The sequence below is a fragment of the Homarus americanus genome, unplaced genomic scaffold (assembly GCF_018991925.1).
Source record: "Homarus americanus isolate GMGI-L3 unplaced genomic scaffold, GMGI_Hamer_2.0 scaffold50564, whole genome shotgun sequence".
NCBI lineage: Eukaryota > Metazoa > Arthropoda > Malacostraca > Decapoda > Nephropidae > Homarus > Homarus americanus.
This window is the reverse complement of record NW_024715014.1, coordinates 4,944,225-4,966,532: the sequence shown is the minus strand read 5'-3', so window position 1 is coordinate 4,966,532 and position 22,308 is coordinate 4,944,225. Positions and strand designations below refer to the sequence as shown.

At 42.1% G+C, this 22,308-nt stretch overlaps 2 protein-coding genes across 2 annotated transcripts; both read right to left on the bottom strand.

The window, feature by feature from the left end:
- Positions 1–416: 416 nt before the first annotated feature.
- On the bottom strand, positions 417–21,107 carry LOC121854310. Its single transcript, XM_042348902.1, has 14 exons — positions 20,986–21,107; positions 20,277–20,479; positions 19,506–19,746; positions 15,738–15,940; positions 15,062–15,271; positions 11,542–11,683; positions 9,833–10,035; positions 9,212–9,400; positions 6,871–6,907; positions 6,217–6,419; positions 5,503–5,742; positions 2,357–2,393; positions 1,702–1,904; positions 417–1,227 (listed from the first exon to the last, which is right to left on the bottom strand). Exons 1-14 carry the CDS (start codon positions 20,989–20,991, stop codon positions 984–986), a joined length of 2,361 nt encoding a protein of 786 aa, XP_042204836.1. The 5' UTR covers positions 20,992–21,107; the 3' UTR covers positions 417–983.
- Positions 14,780–16,311, bottom strand: LOC121853913 (cuticle protein 19-like). Its single transcript, XM_042348310.1, has 3 exons — positions 16,256–16,311; positions 15,738–15,940; positions 14,780–15,271 (listed from the first exon to the last, which is right to left on the bottom strand). Exons 1-3 carry the CDS (start codon positions 16,259–16,261, stop codon positions 15,007–15,009), a joined length of 474 nt encoding a protein of 157 aa, XP_042204244.1. The 5' UTR covers positions 16,262–16,311; the 3' UTR covers positions 14,780–15,006.
- Positions 21,108–22,308: the final 1,201 nt, after the last annotated feature.

Sequence of the window (22,308 nt, the reverse complement as noted above, 5' to 3'; positions counted from 1 at the left end):
TCGGCAATCGATCATTAGCTAAGATTCGCGCCATGGCTGGTCAGGATTGTGAGGCGTTTACTGGTCTACCTAGAACTTGAACGGTGATGTGAGTAAACGACGATAATATTAGTAGATTTGTTAGTATCTCTGAGGATAACATGATTATGTAAACAAAACTGGGAATATGTTCATGAGGGCAATAACCCAGTTAAAAGCTACTTAATATCATCAGGTAACACAGCTGCAACTCCACTCGTATTACCAAGTTTCATTTACATCTTTAAATCATCCTGATATAAACTCCCGAAATATTAAAATGGATACTCATAATAATATCACAACTTATACTTGACAGTAAAGTCTCCTCTTGATTGCTTTTACACTCCGATATTTGTCATTGTCCACCAGGGTTACCGCTTCAGATAAATAACTTATTCATGAGATATTTTATTGAATGCATCAATATATTTTTCATACAAAAATATAGCTAAGTAAACATATATTGGTAAGCATACCTATAAACTAGGCGGTGGATTAGGAAACAGTAAATGGCACTCACAACAGGAGTAATCTTGTCATCGATATTCGTGTGTGAAGGAATAAGACAGATCAGGGAATATTGTGAAGAATATACTGTACTGTACTGTACTGTACCGTACCGTATTGTACTGTACTGTACCGTACTGTACTGTACCGTACTGTACTGTACATCACATGACCCACACGAGATGTTCACCCATTGGGTACGAGGGGTCTCAGTGCTAAATAAAATTGTCAGTCTTTAGTAAAATAAAATATTAAAATTGGTGTTTAATAGTGAAGGGTTTGAAGATTATGTATGATAACAAGGACGGAACTATTAAGTGGAGGGCGAAAAGTTTATAAATAATAATATAATCGCTATTAAGAAAACCACAATAAGTTTTAGGCCATTAGAGACGAGGGTCGTGGACGATGTACTGTACAGCTAAAACCATGATCTGAGGCTCCGTCCATGATTCTTATTTCCCAGGTGTAGAGTAGAACTGTGAGGGAGCTGGGGCTGGCTGTTGGTACGTCTGCTGGGGGGCAGGAGCTGGCCGGGAGTAAGTCTGGCTCGGAGCTGGAGCGGGTTGGGAGTAGCCCCTGGAGGGGGCGCTGGGAAACTGAGCCTCTCCCTCGAAGGTCACAGTGGGGTGGTAGCCAGTCTCGTCAACGTAGTACTCAACACGCATGAGGCGTGAGTCGGGCAGCTGCACGTAGTAACTGTGAATGGAAAGTCTGCTAGTGGGGAGTTTTAGGTTCAGGGAGAGCCAACAGGTGTTTGGCAATAGCTTGGTGCTAAAGGAGTTACTGTACAATGTAAAGGAGCTGAAATTAAAGGTTAAAACACATTTTCCGATTTTTCTAATATAGAGTATTGAAGGAAATACAAATATTTAATATTTTTTTTCCTTGTGGATAAAGTCCTGAGTGTAACTAAATTAATCGATCATTTAAAGATTTTGGGATTAGTTTAGTGCAGTATGTTGGTTACACTTACGAGGATGTCTAAAAGTTCATTAATAGTGTCATAGTGTTTCATCTACAGTCGATCTCACCTGATACACGAGCAGTTTTATCCTCCCCCCTCTTTTTTTTTACTCTGTTAGCTATCGACTATTTTGTGATAAATGGCTGCCAACTACCACAAAAACATGGCCAGATATAATTTGTCCTTATAAACGTTAACAGACTCACCTGCCCTGGGTGTTGGCTCCGTCCCTCTGCTCCTGGTGACCGTAAAAGTTGCCTGAAGGTGCGTCGTTGACGTCCCACTGGAAGTTGTACTGGGCAGGTGCTGAGGCGTACTGGGGTCCCTGTGAGGCCGGCGCCTGGTAGTTGTAGCCGCCCTGAGGGACCGCCCACGCCGCCACCGCCAGAGAGAGAATCAGAGCCGCTGTCTGAAGAACCATAACATTTATCTTAGAGTTTGTTATGTTGATGAATGTTATTGGGTGAACAATTCTCACAAGGTCAGTAAACACAAGACGGTGGCGCTCATTATAACTAGTGCCGTCTTTCTAACGCAAAAATGTTCTTATTCTGAAGATTCAGCGAAAAATCTCATAAAAAGGGAGAAAACTTATATTCTCTTAGGTCACAGAGGTAGTGCCAAGATAGTTAGACACTTCATAAACGGCTCATAAGTTATGTTCTTTTCTAAACTCACAGTGAAAAAAATAATAAAAGGCTTTAGTGTTTGTGGATATGTTTAGGATCACTGTTTGTTATGCGTCGAAATCCAAGTAAAACGACAACAGTTATCTTCTGAGGATCAACAAAAGATTTAAGTATTGTATGTCAATAACCTGAAATATTATTTTGCCAGGTGAAGTCAACAAAGCCCCAGTACCTTCATGGTTGTGCGTTGAGTGGATGTCTGAGCTGAACTGCTGGCCCCACACACTCGCGTTCACCTATATATTGACCAGGGACTGTGGGTGTGACCTCAGCTGACTCATGACGTCACGTTCGTTACTATTGCGTCACGCTTAAGATAACGTCAAGGCTGCTGTTGAATCCGCGAGGTAAGAATTCTTTCCTTTGTCCGCAGAATCTGAATACATGAAACAATAAGACATTACCGACTCAGAAGTCATTATGGTGAGGCACACACAAGGACCTCCACGACTCACGCTACATGTGTCGTCCTAGCCTCGAGATACAGACCCCACATGACCACTTAAACATCTACTAACATCATCAACATAAAGGACACATGTCAACACCAGCAATAAGACAACAAAAAGTACAATAAATAGATACACTGAACATCAACACCACACCTGACACACACCAGCTGGAGATAAGAAGATGTATAAAAGAAATACAACTCAACCAATAGACAATTAACCTAACCTAACCTATCCTTGCCTAACCCAACCTAACCTAACCTAACCTAACCTATCCTTGCCTAACCCAACCTAACCTAACCTAACCTAACCTATCCTTGCCTAACCCAACCTAATCTAACCTAACCTAACCTATCCTTGCCTAACCCAACCTAATCTAACCTAACCTAACCTAACCTATCCTTGCCTAACCCAACCTAATCTAATCTAAACCAACGTAACGTTAATGAATCAGAGTACTGTCCACATATCTTAGGGTTGGCGACCACAGTCTTCCAGTCCACTGTTCGCGGGCTGTTTTACCAAATCCCCCAAGATTTTGTATCTCTCTAGGGTCCCAGGTTTTAGCTTCGTTCATCCACCTCAGTCGCTGCCTTTCCATGGCCCTCCTTTCCTCAAGTTTATTCATTTATATTAGTTATTATCCCTTTATCCCAAATTATATGACCAATTTAACGTATTTTCCATATTGTCAAAATTTCAAGTATTTCTCTTCAAGCTTTTGCCAATCTTAGTACATCTTTATATATTTTCCTGTGTGCAAATTAGTTTTAACATTCGACTATAACATCACATATCAAAGGCCTCTAACCTCTTTCTGGTGTCTGCTGAATATCCTCGCTGCTAGCCCATAATACAATCCTGACCATATATTGCCTTTCTTTTACAAAATTTGAAGTTAATTTCCCTTTTATTATTTTTTTTTTTAGATTACCAAATGCTGTTTTTGTTTGACTTATTATTTTTTTTTTCGTTTGCACATCTACCATCACAATTAAAGTTACTTCCCAAATACACAAAAATTTCCGCTTTTTTAGTTCCCTGTTGCCTATCATAATTATTATCTTAGGATTCATTTCTGTGAGTAACACTTTTTTTAAACCTGTTGATAAGGAAACCGACCTAATCGTCAAGATGGACCAAGCAATGAAAGCTGCTCAACAGGTAGGAACAACAGTAAAGAAAGCCAACCAAACTGTAGGAATCATAAAGCACACTGTTGAATGTGAGGATAAGAAAGTCCTCCTTTAACTTCATAAAGCTCTCATGCCTCTCCATCTGGACTTAAAAAAAAGTGCAATGCAGAACAACTCTGATTATTCCTACATTAAATCTTCTCGAGTACTCAAGATGGCTGAGAACCTTGGGTCTAACAACTCTTTTTAACAAGTGTGTAATGGTTCTTTGCTCCAACTTGACACCAGGAGAAGGAACTGCTTCACGAATCTACTCGACCCCAGTGAGCACCGATCAGAGCCAGTTTCCCATCCGACTATGAGACCGGCTCAGCTGTGGACAGAGAGGTATCAAGGCAAGCGTATCTGCCTGGTAACCTTAGTCTCTTCTCTGCGACCTACGGTGTTTCTCTTCTCCCGGGGTGTGGACGAAGGATTGTATTACGGACTACTGCTGGTGGTGTTGTGATGGTTTGATGGTAGTGGACTGCGGGGGTAATCCCTGGTTCCTTGTGGTTGGCCATCGCATCCTAGACATACTACCTGAGCTACCATTTCTATCAGGTTTTTGTGTTTTATAAATAGAATGTGTATTTAATATATAAAGTAAGAATAATCAGGTAATATTCTGGTGTGTTTCAATAATTGCATATTTGTGTTTTACTTGTGTTGTGTAATGTTAGTGAATGACTCGGTTTACTTAATAATCTTTTTATCTCTTTCATAACTTAAATTTGTCTGTCACAAACAGTGATTCTTGTGTGTGTTCCTCACTTGCTGCATCCACGTATTTCAACCCCTAGATTATTCACTCTGTATTTTAACTTGTCAACTTTGCCTTTCCTCAATGTTGTAGACTATACTCCCGGTAGTGTTATAGTGGACTCTACCTGCTAGTATTATAGTGGACTCTACCTGGTAGTATTAATGGAAAGTAAACATCTCACAGTGAGTTACTTAAATATTTATACAGCTAAATCCAGCTATAAAAACACTTGGTATCTTCACAAGAGCGGCAGCTTCACTCATCCTTGCAACATATATTGTCATCATTAAATATTCCAGGCTTGGTAAAATAATTAATATTTATTATAATGCACTGCCGTTAGAGTAAAGTCTCCTCTTGATTGCTTTTGCACTGCCGATATTTGTCATTGTCCACCAGGGTTACCGCTTCAGATAAATAACTTATTCATGAGATATTTTATTGAATGCATCATTATATTTTTCATACAAAAATATAGCTAAGTAAACATATGTTGGTAAGCATACCTATAAACTAGGCGGTGGATTAGGAAACAGTAAATGGCACTCACAACAGGAGTAATCTTGTCATCGATATTCGTGTGTGAAGGAATAAGACAGATCAGGGAATATTGTGAAGAATATACTGTACTGTACTGTACTGTACCGTACCGTATTGTACTGTACTTTACTGTACTGTACATGACCCACACGAGAGGTCTCTGTGCTAAATGGAATATTAGAATTGGTGTTTAATAGTGAAGGGCTTAAAGATCATTTATGATAACAAGGACGGAACTATTAAGTGGAGGGCGAAAAATTTATAAATAATAACATAATCGCTATGATGAAAACCACAATAAGTTTTATGCCATCACAGATGCGGGTCGTGGACGATGTGCTGTACAGCTAAAACCATGATCTGAGGCTCCGTCCATGATTCTTATTTCCCAGGTGTAGAGTAGAACTGTGAGGGAGCTGGGGCTGGCTGTTGGTACGTCTGCTGGGGGGCAGGAGCTGGCCGGGAGTACGTCTGGCTAGGAGCTGGAGCGGGTTGGGAGTAGCCCCTGGAGGGGGCGCTGGGAAACTGAGCCTCTCCCTCGAAGGTCACAGTGGGGTGGTAGCCAGTCTCGTCAACGTAGTACTCAACACGCATGAGGCGAGAGTCGGGCAGCTGCACGTAGTAACTGTGAATGGAAAGTCTGCTAGTGGGGAGTTTTAGGTTCAGGGAGAGCCAACAGGTGTTTGGCAATAGCTTGGTGCTAAAGGAGTTACTGTACAATGTAAAGGAGCTGAAATTAAAGGTTAAAACACATTTTCCGATTTTTCTAATATAGAGTATTGAAGGAAATACAAATATTTAATATTTTTTTTCCTTGTGGATAAAGTCCTGAGTGTAACTAAATTAATCGATCATTTAAAGATTTTGGGATTAGTTTAGTGCAGTATGTTGGTTACACTTACGAGGATGTCTAAAAGTTCATTAATAGTGTCATAGTGTTTCATCTACAGTCGATCTCACCTGATACACGAGCAGTTTTATCCTCCCCCCTCTTTTTTTTTACTCTGTTAGCTATCGACTATTTTGTGATAAATGGCTGCCAACTACCACAAAAACATGGCCAGATATAATTTGTCCTTATAAACGTTAACAGACTCACCTGCCCTGGGTGTTGGCTCCGTCCCTCTGCTCCTGGTGACCGTAAAAGTTGCCTGAAGGTGCGTCGTTGACGTCCCACTGGAAGTTGTACTGGGCGGGTGCTGAGGCGTACTGGGGTCCCTGTGAGGCCGGCGCCTGGTAGTTGTAGCCGCCCTGAGGGACCGCCCACGCCGCCACCGCCAGAGAGAGAATCAGAGCCACTGTCTGAAGAACCATAACATTTATCTTAGAGTTTGTTATGTTAATGAATGTTATTGGGTGAACAATTCTCACAAGGTCAGTAATCACAAGACGGTGGCGCTCATTATAACTAGTGCCGTCTTTCTAACGCAAAAATGTTCTTATTCTGAAGATTCAGCGAAAATTTTCATGAAAAGGAAGAAAACTTATGTTCTCTTAGGTCACAGAGGTAGTGCCAAGATAGTCAGACACTTCATAAACGGCTCACAAGTTATGTTCTTTTCTAAACTCACAGTGAAAAAATAATAAAAGGCTTTAGTGTTTGTGGATATGTTTAGGATCACTGTTTGTTATGCGTCGAAATCCAAGTAAAACGACAACAGTTATCTTCTGAGGATCAACAAAAGATTTAAGTAGTGTATGTCAATAACCTGAAATATTATTTTGCCAGGTGAAGTCAACAAAGCCCCAGTACCTTCATGGTTGTGCGTTGGGAGGATGTCTGAGCTGAACTGCTGGCCCCACACACTCGCGTTCACCTATATATTGACCAGGGACTGTGGGTGTGACCTCAGCTGACTCATGACGTCACGTTCGTTACTATTGCGTCACGCGTAAGATAACGTCAAGGCTGCTGTTGAATCCGCGAGGTAAGAATTCTTTCCTTTGTCCGCAGAATCTGAATACATGAAACAATAAGACATTACCGACTCAGAAGTCATTATGGTGAGACACACACAAGGACCTCCACGACTCACGCTACATGTGTCGTCCTAGCCTCGAGATACAGACCCCACATGACCACTTAAACATCTACTAACATCATCAACATAACGGACACATGTCAACACCAGCACGTCAGCTCTAAGACAACAAAAAGTACAATAAATGACACACTGAACATCAACACCACACCTGACACACTCCAGATAGATGCTAAAAAGATGTATAAAATAAAAACTGGACCACTTGTAGATTAACCTAACCTAACCCAACCCAACTTAACCTAACCCACCCCACCCTAATCTAATCTAATCTGATACAACCTAACCTAACCCCCGCAGGTAGAGTTAGAGTTTTTAATCATCAGGTGAAGTAAGCTGACGGGGCTGATCTTCAGGTGATCCCAACACAGGCGCTGTTCACAAAGAATCACGTTTGAACATTATTATAACCAAGCGGACTACTGAGCTTCTCCTGTGTACTGGATACGTAAACAGTAAACACAGTCTTCGCTGTTTATGTGACTTAATTATCCAGAGGAAAAGGTACAAGAAATCAAGCAGAAAATAGTGTGGGAGACTATTATAGCTTATTAAAAATTATTATAAAATTTAGTAAGTAATAACGATAACGCCTAAAAAGAATTCAAGTGAACTTTCAATTTCCTTTCAATAATTTGCACGGTTAATTGGGTTATTCATTTATTTAAACCCTCAATCTGATAAAAACTATTATTACGCATTAACGTGTGGAATATTTTTTTCTCAAAACTGGCTCATACACTAAACTTTAATAATTTACTCACGAGTTTTATAAGAAAGTTACTGTGAACAACAAGATCAGAGGAGATTATTTACAACGCCTTGGCCCGGGTGAGCTATTCCCCGTAAAAAAAAAATGAGTCTACCCAAATAATGAATATTATGTGCAGTAATATTAAAATCTTCTTAATTATTTCCCGAACAAAACCAAAGATCGTAACATATACTGTTATTAAATTAGTTTATTAAAACTCATAAAATCTTTAGGTTGTCAGTTTCCACTGTGGTGACGTGATCACCATGATTATCCACTAACTCTAGAACCTTTTTCGTTTATTTACACATATGGTGTCTTGTACTTACTGTATAATAATATATTTTTAGTTTGTTTTATGAACGTCCATGACTATTAGCACATTGTGTACAGTACATATAACTACCAGCAACTCGGTGTCGGAGCCAACAAGTGTGACCAAGAATCTATCTACCACAACAATATTTAGGGCCGACCTCTGATGCTTGACCTCTTACAAGAATGAAGTCTAAGATGGTCGATAATTTTATGTACTGGTCTTTGAATGCTTATTGTCCTAGAGACTTTATTAATGATATAAATAAGTCGGAGCATTACTGACACATTATTACTGTTCATGATGATGATATAAAGATGTAAACAGAACAAAGAAATGATTGTACCAAAAGTTGCACAGGCTGGAATTGAACATCTCTCAATGAGTGACTCGGTTAAGGCAACTAAGAACTAAACATACATTTTCACCACAGCTGCAGGTTCTTCCCTATTGCCAGTAACCAATTGCATCGTTGTAAACTCACTGAACATTTATAATCAAAACTAATTAATTAAAGTATTCCTTTGAGTACCTCTACACCCATTTAGTTTACTCACTGAGGATTATCCATTAACAAAAATGAGTAATTCATGTTACTTTTTATTCGGTGAATCCATATATATACATAAGTACATGTACACAATAAATTTAGGAGAAAATATTAGATGACAGAAAAGACATTCCTGTTCGGGGTCTTGGTAAGCATAAGGCAGGTTCAAAGGAAACGTTGTGAAGGAGATACGTCACTTGATCCACATGAACTCTTAAAGATCCTTTATAATAATAACGACAGAAGTTATTCAGTGGGAGAAAAAAAGAAGAAATAAATAATAATACAATCGACATAATGAAAGCCACAAACAACTTTAGGCCGTCAGCGACGCTGGTCGTGGAAGATGTGCTGTACTGAGGCTCCGTCCATGATTCTTATTTCCCAGGTGTAGAGTAGAACTGTGAGGGAGCTGGGGCTGGCTGTTGGTACGTCTGCTGGGGGGCAGGAGCTGGCCGGGAGTACGTCTGGCTAGGAGCTGGAGCGGGTTGGGAGTAGCCCCTGGAGGGGCCGCTGGGAAACTGAGCCTCTCCCTCGAAGGTCACAGTTGGGTGGTAGCCAGTCTCGTCAACGTAGTACTCAACACGCATGAGGCGAGAGTCGGGCAGCTGCACGTAGTAACTGTGAATGGGAAGACCAGCTAGAGGGGAGCTTTAGGGTCGGTGAAGGCCAACCGATGTGACGGAGGAAATTGATGCTCAAGAACAATATGAAATCGAGTATAACCTCCAAAGTTTCCAACCTTTCTTTGTGGTTTAATTGTTATAAACATTTTTTTTTATTTGTTAAGAAAAATAAAAGGTTAAGAAAGGGATAGTTGTAAAGGATTGTATGAAAATTGTAATGCATTTTTTTCATAATGATGATGATAATAATCTACTCTCCTGAACATCAATCAGGATCACTTTCTTAACCTAAAGAACTTGGTGAGATACGAATCATTCTCTCTTACAGATTTTGACATGTTTATTATAGTGCGCGAGCCTCATCCTTAATACAGATGTTTTTTTAGATGATTTCAAGTGTGTTCAAATATTTCTTTGGTCAACTCACCTGCCCTGGGTGTTGGCTCCGTCCCTCTGCTCCTGGTGACCGTAAAAGTTGCCTGAAGGTGCGTCGTTGACGTCCCACTGGAAGTTGTACTGGGCGGGTGCTGAGGCGTACTGGGGTCCCTGTGAAGCCGGCGCCTGGTAGTTGTAGTCGCCCTGAGGGACCGCCCACGCCGCCACCGCCAGAGAGAGAATCAGAGCCGCTGTCTGATAGAGGAATTCACTCATTACAATTGTGATTATGATAACTATCGTCTTAAAGATGGCCAATGAATGAAGTGTCAATAGCTACCACGGGACATAATTTGGTGAAACATTTACCAAAGATTATTCCACGTGAGGCGTACATAACCTGCCTGGTCTAGTAAAACAATTTTCGCGCATGTTAGACGTTAAACCTCAATTTCAAGACCCAAATAAAGCCTTAGCATCAAGAACCCATCGCTAAGCATGGTGGATATGGTCAGACAGTAAACATAGCACCATTATTGTATCCCGCCTTTGCCTCGACATGCTTCACCTCTTAACATGACCATAATAATCTGTGCTAAACATTTCTGAAGATTAGCTCCATTGTAACATTAAGTTGATCTGGTTTAACCTGATATGACTAGATGGTCGCCTCGTATAAGACAATGATATAGTTACAGCTGCAGTGAGAGAATGAAATAATCAATTACTCCTTTGCATTAAAGTAACAATAAGTGGATGATGCGTCCTAGGAGTCGGTGTACCTTCATGATTGTCTTAGTTGGAGACGTGAGACACACTATTGCCCACACAGCAGTGCCTGGCTTTATATAGGCTGGGACGGGGCGTGCTTCATGACGTCACTGTAATGTCAAGGCGAATAACTTCGTGACCACTTCACCATCTCCACCCTGGGTCATTTTTTACGGGCACGCGTGATCATGCAGGTCATCCCGTGCTACATCTCCGTTCATCTTTCATTCCCTCAAAACAACAGATCACAATAGGGAGTCATATCAGCGTTTTAGCTTACCAAACAATTATATTTTCAACATCCGCGCCACTAGATCTTATTTTCTCATCCTAGTTGCCAATATATATTAATGTTATTATAATCCTCTTAACATGTTTGCTACCTAACAATGACAGTTTTAATTGTTGTGGAAGTTGACATTGATTTATAACCCCCTCTTTAAGTATTGCCCAATAAGAAACTAACTCTGAGAACACATCACCTAATTTATAACGTGTTTGCTGACCGTGAAAAACAGTATTCAAGTAGAGGTCCGCCACCTGTGTTGTTTTGGTGGTTGAAGAATGTCGACTGCACTGGACCTATGGCTCTGTACTGGGCACGACTGAAAGACGCGTGTCTGTTTGCTGTCATAATATGTGGTAGCGCCTTTATCTGCCGTCTATATTTCACCATCCATAGTTTTCCCGCCCCTTCACCACCGTTCCTCCCACCCTACTTCAGTTTCCTTATCCACCGTACCTCTTTCCCTTCTGCTTTCCAACCAGACTTCTCTCCCCCATCACTCGCCCCTCTTACTGAGACAGAATTATCCCATACAAACACTGTGTACTTGGTGCAATTTATTGGCAGAATTGTGTTCTGCTTTAGGAGCCTTATTATCCTTCATGACCATAAAAATAATTATAACATGAAACATTATTAAAAATCATAAACAAACTATATACACACGTAGCCTGACTGGTCCACGAGTGCGTCCATCGCTTCACCTCACCAGGGGTATGCTTGTTCACAGAATCTGCATGAGTGCGACCCCCACCACAGGTGGTTTCCCAATACGCCAACACCTCACTCTTGCCCCTAAAAGGCCTGGCAGTGTTTCGTAGCTCTAGAAGCTGCCAAACTTGGTCTCTGTGACACAGTAAACAACATTCATAATAATCCTCATTGTGTATTTACACTAGTACAAACTGATGTTTGTTTAGGAACTCGAAGCAGATGATATTTTGAGACGTTACGAAACACTGAGTCGTTTACTTACATTACTGTATGGAACCATTATTAAATAAAACTGTTTCAGCCTTACTAAATTCTGCCTATTGCTTTTATTTACCATCCAGTGCCGCACGGATCTATTCAATCAAACCATAAGACAGATCTGTTGTGTTCTTAAGACCTGACCTGTGCACAACGAATGTATTCATAACTTACAGTATATACGTAAAAATGACACTAAGACAATTGGGTCATTTTGGAATTCAGACAGTTCTCTACAGGAAGAGTTACCAGATAATTTTACCCACACAAGATCCATAGGTGTGGGAACTGTGCCTACTGTAACTTTACAAGCTGGGGAAGTGAAGGCGGTCGACTGCAGTGCCGACCAAGCTGTCTCCTGGTGTACTAAAGGTTTCGTATTCAGTGTGATGTATCCACACTGTCCATAACAGGCAGTCATACCCTTGGGACCTACTTTCACTTTTAAGATTTGTCGTAATAACTTAAAAGAAATGGTTACACAGCTTGATATGGGTTGTATTAAGGTGAAACAAGAGGACAGAGCTGTCAGTATCATGTCTTGTCGGCAAATATATAATTATTGCAATGGTAATTTCTATCTATCTACGTGACAATATATGATATAATGGTTTTGGTGGTACAATAAAACTAGGAATATAAAGTAAGTGCTACAAAAATACTAATACTTAGATAATAGTTTTTTTTTTAAGTGATGATTTAAAGGAAGGGAGCGTAGTCTTTGCTCGGATGGGTGGGGTAAGTTGCTCCACACCACACCATGATATTTTCTGGAGGTCTGGGACTGAGAGGAGCGCATGGGGGTGGTCTTAGTAGCTTTGGGAGTCTTAAGTTGCATCTTTGATTATTACGGAACTGCAAATAAATGTCATTCAAGTGATTGACAGATTTATAAACAAATAGGGCACAGAAGTAAGTGTTAATATCCTTGAATTTTAACATTTTCAAGTAAGCAAACTGTTCGCAAGTGTGGTCACGTTTTTACAAGGAGGTCATTGTCCACACAACTCTCTCCTGGGCGGTGTAGGGGTTGTGTTTTTTGTGGAGCCAGAGAGGCCCCCCATGGTGTGTGATAGTGTATCAAGTGTTGGTAAACAAGATCATAATACTGTAGATTTCTTTCATTGCTGCAAGAGTGAGTGACTGTCTAGACTCTAGTGTGATACAGGATACCGCACTGTTTATTGACTTTACTGTAAATGGCTTGTAAGTGTTTTTTCCTGTTTAGTTTATCATCAGCAATAACCCCAAGGAATTTAGTATTTTATTCACATTTGAAGACTCTATTACCAAGGTACAGGGGGGTCCAAGTCTCTAGATTACACTTTAGTGGTTGACCTTTCCCATATGGCAAGCAATATTGAGTCATCCGCGTATTATATCAATGAAGGGTGTCACGACATCTGCAGGTCATTCATATATAAAGTGAAGAGAGGCCCTAAGATATAGTGTCATATTCGATCAAAGTTTACTTCTGAGTTGAACAATCCTCTGTTTTGCCTTTTAGGTTAACTCTAAACCAGTGAACGCTCGTCATACCACATCCGTATGATGCAAACGGACGAAGTTGAGCAACAGCTAATGAGATAATTACCTTAATAGTTGTCTCTCATGTTTGGGGTCCACGTGTCGGCTAGTGTACAGTAACTGGGTCAGTCTCACAAGCGTGAACACCTCAGACTCTTGATGTGCCACGTAAAGTGAGCAGTAACACAAACTCTTGGAACACATCATAAATGTGACGTTCGATGATTTTGCTGTACTTCCATAAGAGAGTACGTGTGGGTGTACACAGCTGTGAGGGATCATCCACGTGTGGGTGTACACAGCTGTGAGGGATCATCCACGTGTGGGTGTAGACAAATGTTGGGGATCATCCACGTGTGGATGTACACAGGTGTGACGGATAAACACTTAACATTACTAGAGGGCCAGCACTTCCATTGTTCAATATAACAGGTTTAGTCAGTGTAAAATATCACCAATACTCGTATGCTACATTATAATGGTAACTCTGCTGTAAGACCTAACACATGGTGATTTATTATTGAAATTTCTTCTAATCCTTACACCTTTAACTCTACTACTGTTGCCGCTACAATTCCATAGTATTTGTTGTGTCATACATATTTGATTACCTTTTAATATATTCATTATCCTTATTAGTGTGATAACCAACGATATCACAATATTAACGTAATTAAGATCTGATAATTTCGTTCCATTATTCTCAACCCCACAAGCCTCCTCTCGCCCCCTCTACTCACCCCCACCCCCCCCTCATGCACGGTGCGCCATCTTTTGATTCAAAACAGAACTGTCTTCTGGCAAGAAAGGTTAACAAACCATCCAGCCCATTCTTTTTTTATTGGGCACTCCCCTACATCCTTGTGTAAGGTGAAGCGCAGAAGCGTTTACAGCGCCCAACAGGGAAGCATGCTAAGTTCATGCTTGCCTTTATGTCTCATGAGTTAAGGGCGTAGAAGCCTGAAGAGTCAGTGGTTTATGTCATCAAGTTATTGGAAGCTCCAACAACTTGTCCCTGAATACGAATTCGCATCTTTTCGATTTACAGCAGGTACCTACTTTGCTGCTAGGTGAACAGGGACCAAGGGAGGCTGGGAAGGGTGTCCGAACAACTTTCCACAGGCCCGGGAATTGAACCCGTGACATCTCGCTTGCGAGGCAAGAGCTGTACCGTTGTACCCACCGGCGCCCCCTCCCCCCCACCCAATCCAGCCCAATGACACCTACTTGAACAACCTTGAACCTCAGTATCGGGTCAACAACGTTCATGATACAAACTTTATACCTCCGTTGTGAGAAGCAGCTGATGATGGCGGGAAAGTTTGTTGGCAGTCGCATTAAGGAAAGGTAAGTTTTCCAAAGAGTTTGTTTATGAACAGTTCAGTTGAATCATTTGTCTGTTTGGGAACTGCAATAACTGGTTGAGGTCACTTATACAATAAATATTTTGCATTATTTTATTAAAACTTTCAAAATCTTCGTATAAAAATATATTTATATAAAAGTACTCGTATGTATACAGAATATAGATCTACAAATATAATGGTGCCAGAAATTATTCCCGACGCACCATTCTTATTTGTCACTAAACATTAGACGTAGTTGACACACAACACATAACACGAGACAACGAGACAACAGTATTGAACCTGAAGTGCCATTTACGAAAGTTATTTTCCTGGCTGAGAGTAGAATTGTGAGGGAGTTGGTCCGGGCTGCTGGTACGTCTGCTGGGGGGCTGGTTGCTGGTACGTCTGCTGGGGGGCTGGTTGCTGGTACGTCTGTTGGGGGGCTGGTGCGGGCTGTGAGTAGACCCTAGAAGGGGCGCTGGGGTACTGGGCCTCACCCTCGAAGGTAACAATAGGGTGGAAGCCGTTGTCATCGACATAGTACTGAACCTTCATGAGGCGAGTGTCAGGCAGCCTCACGTAGTAACTGTGGGTAAGAGGAGTTAATGATGTACAGTGATATACAAAGTTAACAAGAGATGAAAGACCTTACGACAAACTCAAAGAACTAGTATGACTGTCTGGTCTACTCATATTTGGAGTTGTGGTGAGGCTTCTTGTAGGTAGGATATAACCTTGTAGGGGATTAGTGTGAGGTGAACCAACATGTGTACTTGGAGTAAAATTAAAAAAAGACGCATCGTCCTCAGTATTATTAACTATGACATGAGTCTAACTCATAATTAATCAACGATACTTTAGAACTAGGTCTTGTAATGTTATCTCAGCAGAAGTCACGTGGTATTTGAGGTTTATTATAAATTGTAAGTCCGTAGTTGGAATACCTTCTGGAGGTTACAAGGTGACAAGAGGTCGACACAAGAAGACAAGCATCGTGTAGTTGTTTCTACCAAAAACATCTATTTTAATATTTTATTGAATATTTCCCTCACCTGCCCTGGGTGTTGTCTCCGTCTCTCTGCTCCTGGTGACCGTAAAAGTTGCCTGAGTAATCGTCGTTGATGTCCCACTGGAAGTTGTACAGGGCGGGAGCGTCGGGGTACTGAGGCTGTTGCACGGCCGGCGCCTGGTAGTTGTAGCTGTCCTGAGGAGCCGCCCACGCCACCACCGCCACCGAGAGCACCAGAGCTACTGTCTGTAGGAGGAACAACACTGCCAGGTTAATTGTGGATGCACAGTCAATAAGTCAGCCATTGGTAAGGGACTCATTTCAATATTGTTATCTACTCTACAACTGGGGTCAGGCGTCTCCTTTTAGTTCGTAATATGAACGGGATATTCTTATAAGTGGGACTGTTGTATCCAAAACACACATCTAAGGTTAGGGAAGTTCATTCTTGGCTGTGTCGTATCTCAGGCAGAGGAACTTTTTCATAATTATATAACTTAAAGTTGAATACGGAGTGTGTGCCATTGGTCTCAGTAACATAGTATTGCAAAGGTCAGGTACCTTCATATTGAGAGTTGAGTGAAGGTCTCAGGTGCACTGTGGCTCAGGCCTCCGCGCTCGGCTTTATATTGGCGGGGAAATGGTAGGCGCGGCCTTGGCATGCCTTGTGACGTCACATCTACGCCAAGATAATAATATCATTACTTTATCACGACCCATAACCCCGGCAGATTCTCTACACGCATGGCACTGTTTTCTAATGGAATATAGTCAACTAGATATAACACCTACCAGAAATTATATCACATGTGGTGGTATAGAAGACATGTAACAATATAGCAGTAGACCTCCACCTTAACATAAATGCACCATCCAGCCATATACTCATACACTCGCTACAACCTCCACACTTCACCGACCCCAAATAATTATCGGGTTTTTTTCGTTAAGCTAACTGATCCAGAAGTCATTACCTGCAACACATGTGGTGTAATCTGTCATTATGTCGTATGTAAATGTCTTTTAAGTACCAGATAGCTGACCAGTGTAAGGAAAGTTATATCATGAACAGTGTGTATGGTAAGTATGTAAACACCTGACCTGACTCATGCACCTGCCTTGTGTTACTGATGTTCGTATTCTGGGACAAACTACTCCATCCAGAAGACGTGAAGGGAGTATTTTAAGCTATTAAGAGACAAGCTGATGGTGTTTTAAACTAACCTTCGCTGCCTCACCCTGAAACACCTGTAAGACTCCTGTAGCACAAACTCCACTGGGATATAATTCTTACATACGGTCAAGTGGTCTCGGTCACTCCAGGGTACATAACATCAACACACCTCGAGGAAAAATAAAACATAAGAATGGGGGAATTTACAGTGACGTCTATTGGTCCATACTAGGCAGCCCTGTTTACGTCTAACCTTTATCACTCGTATATCTAACCAAACCTACTTTGTTTTTTTTAATCTTCCTAACGAGTTGTTGTTTGGACATCTGTTTCAATCCTCCACAACTCTATTTCAAAACCAGTAATTATCTATCTGTTCGCTCCTGGTTAGACAGTTTCAGTATCTTTGTTGTATAACCTTTATTTAACCCCGGCTTCAATATATACTCTTAGACCATATCGTCCCCTCACTCTATATCTTACAAGAAAATGCTAATTCAGTTTTCTTCATCTGTCTCTTCACTCAAGGTTCCTCATGCCCAGGCTTAACCTTGCCATCTTCCTTTAGCTATTCTATAGGGAATCGATATGCATTCTATAACACGATGACCGAACACAGAACCCAAGTGAGGCCTAACCTAACCTAACCTCACTTCTACTAGAACTATGACTCCCTAGTACCTTGTTAGCTGGATTTCTCTACGTAGTTCATCGGATACCTATAGTTTCCCCCTTTACATTAAAACACATCTGCCGTTTATTGATCGATAACAATAAATTTGTTTAGGTTAGGTTTGGTTAGGTTAGGTTTAGTTAGGTTTGGTTAGGTTAAATTCTCGTTAGATATAATTAAATGCCCATTATTGTCTCAACATCATATCCATCTATGTTGCTTTCTTCGCCTATAATCTATATCGTCAAGGATTATATTAGTAATGGTCCCAGTACTGGACCTTGGGGTACACCACTAGTGATGTTACCCCAATCATGTTTAGTGTTGTTGATGCTGTCACTCTGTTTTCTGCCCTACAAACATGACCTAATTCAATATAGAATATCCCATCCAATACTGTGTGTGTTGGAGTACTGTGTGTGTTGGAGTACTGTGTGTGTTGGAGTACAGTGTGTGATGGAGTACAGTGTGTGTTGGAGTACTGTGTGTATGTTGGAGTACAGTGTGTGTTGGAGTACTGTGTGTGTGTTGGAGTACAGTGTGTGTTGGAGTACTGTGTGTATGTTGGAGTACAGTGTGTGTTGGAGTACTGTGTGTGTTGGAGTACTGTGTGTGTGTTGGAGTACAGTGTGTGTTGGAGTACAGTGTGTGTTGGAGTACAGTGTGTGTTGGAGTACAGTGTGTGTTGGAGGTGTGTGTTGGAGTACAGTGTGTGTTGGAGTACAGTGTGTGTTGGAGTACTGTGTGTGTTGGAGTACAGTGTGTGTTGGGTACTGTGTGTGTTGGAGTACTGTGTGTGTTGGAGTACTGTGTGTGTTGGAGTACAGTGTGTGATGGAGTACAGTGTGTGTTGGAGTACTGTGTGTATGTTGGAGTACAGTGTGTGTTGGAGTACTGTGTGTATGTTGGAGTACAGTGTGTGTTGGAGTACAGTGTGTGTTGGAGTACAGTGTGTGTTGGAGTACTGTGTGTATGTTGGAGTACAGTGTGTGTTGGAGTACTGTGTGTGTTGGAGTACTGTGTGTATGTTGGAGTACTGGTGTTAATTATTATATAAATATCACATCACTCACACAACCATTCAGCTGTACTTGTCATGATGTTTGGATTAGTGTCAACATCGATTATATTATCCTAAGCAAACTTCTGTATGATTTCATGTATCTATAATCTATTAACTGCTTTATTATTACTGGCCAGTGTTGGAATTATACCAGTACGGGTGTCCCTCTACAGCAGGCATCAGGGCCGGTCATGAAGGGATGGGATGGGTAGTGGAGGAGTCCCACAGTGCCGCCAGTACCCAAGATCGTCTCTCGTGTAGTGAGACGCCAACGACCACACCTAAAGAGACTTCTACGGTCACCAGGAGGAATAGAGACAACACCCTGGGCAGGTAAGTCTTAATGTATCAACCACACACCTGGTAGTCATGTTATTACTGACAGACAAGTGAGCTCTGCCTGAGTGTTGCCGTGGGGACGAGAGGAAACACACAAACAGACCGTCAAAAGTTTCTCACAAGACTTAAACGAAATTTACGGTAAAACAAACTCTTGGTCTGATCAAAGAATTCACATGGAGATTTTTGTCAATGATACACCAAATTTCAAAATAATCTTTATGTTTTATATATTCTCAGTATAAAAATATGTATATCTAAAATATAGTTATAAAAGCGTGGTATAAACACCTACGCAACTCTTTCTAAGTTGTGGATAAACACACACACATACATCCAGGTGACTTAGGGAACACAGGTAACAACAGGAGATAACAAATAATTAGTGCAGGCAGGCAGGTGAGTGACTCGTGTCCTCCACATTTGTGCTGGAAGATGATCCCAGATGACGTCATAGCTTGAAGTCTTCTAAGGAAAGGGATCTACACGAATAGTTGTTTGTCACACGGACGGGAACACACTGAACAGAGAGAAGATGGAGGAGGTGTAGAGATTTTGTTTATTTTCCTGGCTGAGAGAAGTACTGTGTGGGAGCTGGGGTGGGCTGCTGGTACGTCTGCTGGGGGGCTGGGGCTGGTTGTTGATAAGTCTGCTGGGGGGCTGGGGCAGGTTGGGAGTAGACCCTGGTGGGGGCGCTGGGGTACTGGGCCTCACCCTCGAAGGTAACAGTGGGGTGGAAGCCGTAGTCGTCGACGTAATACTGAACCCTCATGAGGCGAGTGTCAGGCAGCCTCACGTAGTAACTGTGGACGGAGGTACAAGATTACTGAGTGAAGAGTGACGTCAGGGCCACGAGGTGAAGAGGTTCACCACAAATTGAATACCCAATTCAGGAAGAGAACATCCAGACTTACGAGAAATGACTGACATGAAGAGAAAGTAAGTTACCTGTATAAAGGTTTATTGGTTTAGTGAAAAAAATAATCTGCTGTAAAGACCAATATATGTAGAGGTAGATAGATAAAGGAATATATACGATTTTTTTTTTCTTAAATGAGGTAAAGGATAATAATTTACAGAAGAGTAAACAAAATATGATACTGTTGCAAATACAGGACTTAAACTTTTAAGATAATCTCGTAAAAACACACCGACAGTCTATTCACACTGGAGATAAAAATACCTATATATTCACAAGACTATAAGAAAATACAAAAACAAATCGATCTTGATTCTCGTGTTTATATGATCTAATAAACGTCGTGATGGCAACAAAACACTGACTGAGGAATGACCACTCGTTTGGTGGGTTGAGGTGTGACCGTAGACTCACCTGCCCTGGGTGTTGTCTCCGTCTCTCTGCTCCTGGTGACCGTAAAAGTTGCCTGAGTAATCGTCGTTGATGTCCCACTGGAAGTTGTACTGGGCGGGAGCGTCGGGGTACTGAGGCTGTTGCACGGCCGGCGCCTGGTAGTTGTAGTTGTCCTGAGGAGCCGCCCACGCCACCACCGCCACCGAGAGCACCAGAGCTACTGTCTGTAGGAGGAACAACACTGTCAGGTTAAGCACTGACCTACTGTCTGGTTAGCTGTCGCGACTAATCATTTTGTCACAGCGAAAAGATTCTCATAGCAAACGTGTGGTCTACAAGACAAAATAAAAGTTGAATAAATCATCCAACTTTGCATCATAAACAATATTTACATAGAAACTTTAAACAATTTTACTTGAAATTTCACCAACAAACAGCCATATATTTAGCTAAAATCCACTATGTTCATTGTCTATATACTGTAGGTGAAGCACCGAATTCTTGGTTGAGTCCATCACTAATTCAATGACTTGTTTAGATACAATATATTAATAAATCACAACACGCTCAAGTCTTATGTATTGTTATGAGTCAACAGAGCATCTTACAGTAACCCGTCATGGTGAGGAAGGTTTGTTGTTGGTCGGTGTCGTCGAGGAGTCAGTTGTGAGAGTTGAGGTCCCGTGGTCGTGCGTCCATTATGAGTATTAAGTGTAAAGAAGTCAAGTACCTTCATGATGTTGTGTAGAGAGGAGATGTGAGGTAACTGATGCCCGGGTAGAGCAGGAACAGTTTATATACTGGTGGTGGTGGGCGGGGCACTTGGCGTACCCTCTCTCTCCCTCTCTCTCGCTATACGCTATACGCAACACCCGCTTCCTTAAGCTTCTCTTTTTCCCACAACATTGTTGTTTACGATTATGTCCAGAGTGTAGGCGTCGCTCAGTGTGGCCCCGCCTACTATGGCCCTATATACTATGGCCCCATCTACTATGATCCCATCTACTATGGCCTTGCCCCAGTGTGGTCCATTTCAGTGGACTCTGCCAGCTGCCAGAGGCGTCTAATACCCTGCAATTACTGGTCCGGTAAATGATTTACTGGCCTTGAGTGGCCTCTAAGGGCGTGTTGTGTCCCAAGTAGTATATATTACTTGCCTTTGGTGCTTGTGAGGCCATAGTCGCATATTATGGCTCTTAATGGCCTCTGACGGCGTCCCTATTAATTAATAATAGTCTCTAGTGATCCACAGTACATCTGAGGTGAACACAGTAATAAAGATTTGTGGTATTTTTACTGTTCCCTGGAGACTTCTTGTGGCCCTTGTTTCTCTTATTACCCTGAATTGCCTCCATTGGCCCCTAGAAACGTAATCTGTCATTTAATGGCCCCAATGACCATTAGTTTGTGTTCTTCCAGGCCACATTACCTCGGGCCACACCCCCAGGCCACACACCCCAGGCCATACCCCCAGATCACACACCCCAGGCCACACACCCCCAGGTCACACACACCCAGGCCACACCCCAGGCCACACACACCCCAGGCCACACACCCCAGGCCATACTCTCTTTCAGATCACACATTCCAGGGCCACACATTCTCAGGTCACACACCCCAGGCCACACCCCCAGGCCACACACCCCAGGCCACACCCCCCAGGCCACACACCCCAGGCCACAACCTCCAGGTCGCATCCCTCCTGTGACGTAAGCCTGACCACCCGGGTCCTGGGGGCGTTTTTGTACCCTCAGTGACAGGGCTGGTACAGGTGATGGTACCCTCAGTGGCAGGGCTGGTACAGGTGATGGTACACTCAGTGGCAGGGCCGGTACAGGTGATGGTACCCTCAGTGGCAGGGCTGGTACAGGTGATGGTACCCTCAGTGGCAGGTCATCGCTCTAGTTGTAGGTGAGAGAGGGAAAGTGTAGCGATGGTAAAGGTGTACGTGCTGATGATGACGACCCACCTGTTTAGTCCACCTATCTGACCCACCTGAGCTCTCACACTGCTCCTTAAAGTTCAATGAAATACTTCCACACCTCACGCTCAC

Excerpts from the sequence above, each read along its gene's own strand:
- LOC121853913 (XM_042348310.1), bottom strand. Across the intron at positions 15,272-15,737 it reads GGAGACAACACCCAGGGCAG|TTACTACGTGAGGCTGCCTG; the intron begins GTGAGGGAAATA and ends TCTTACCCACAG.
- LOC121854310 (XM_042348902.1), bottom strand. Across the intron at positions 10,036-11,541 it reads ACAAGCATACCCCTGGTGAG|ACAGCGGCTCTGATTCTCTC; the intron begins GTGAAGCGATGG and ends TTCCTCTATCAG. Across the intron at positions 5,743-6,216 it reads GGAGCCAACACCCAGGGCAG|TTACTACGTGCAGCTGCCCG; the intron begins GTGAGTCTGTTA and ends TTCCATTCACAG.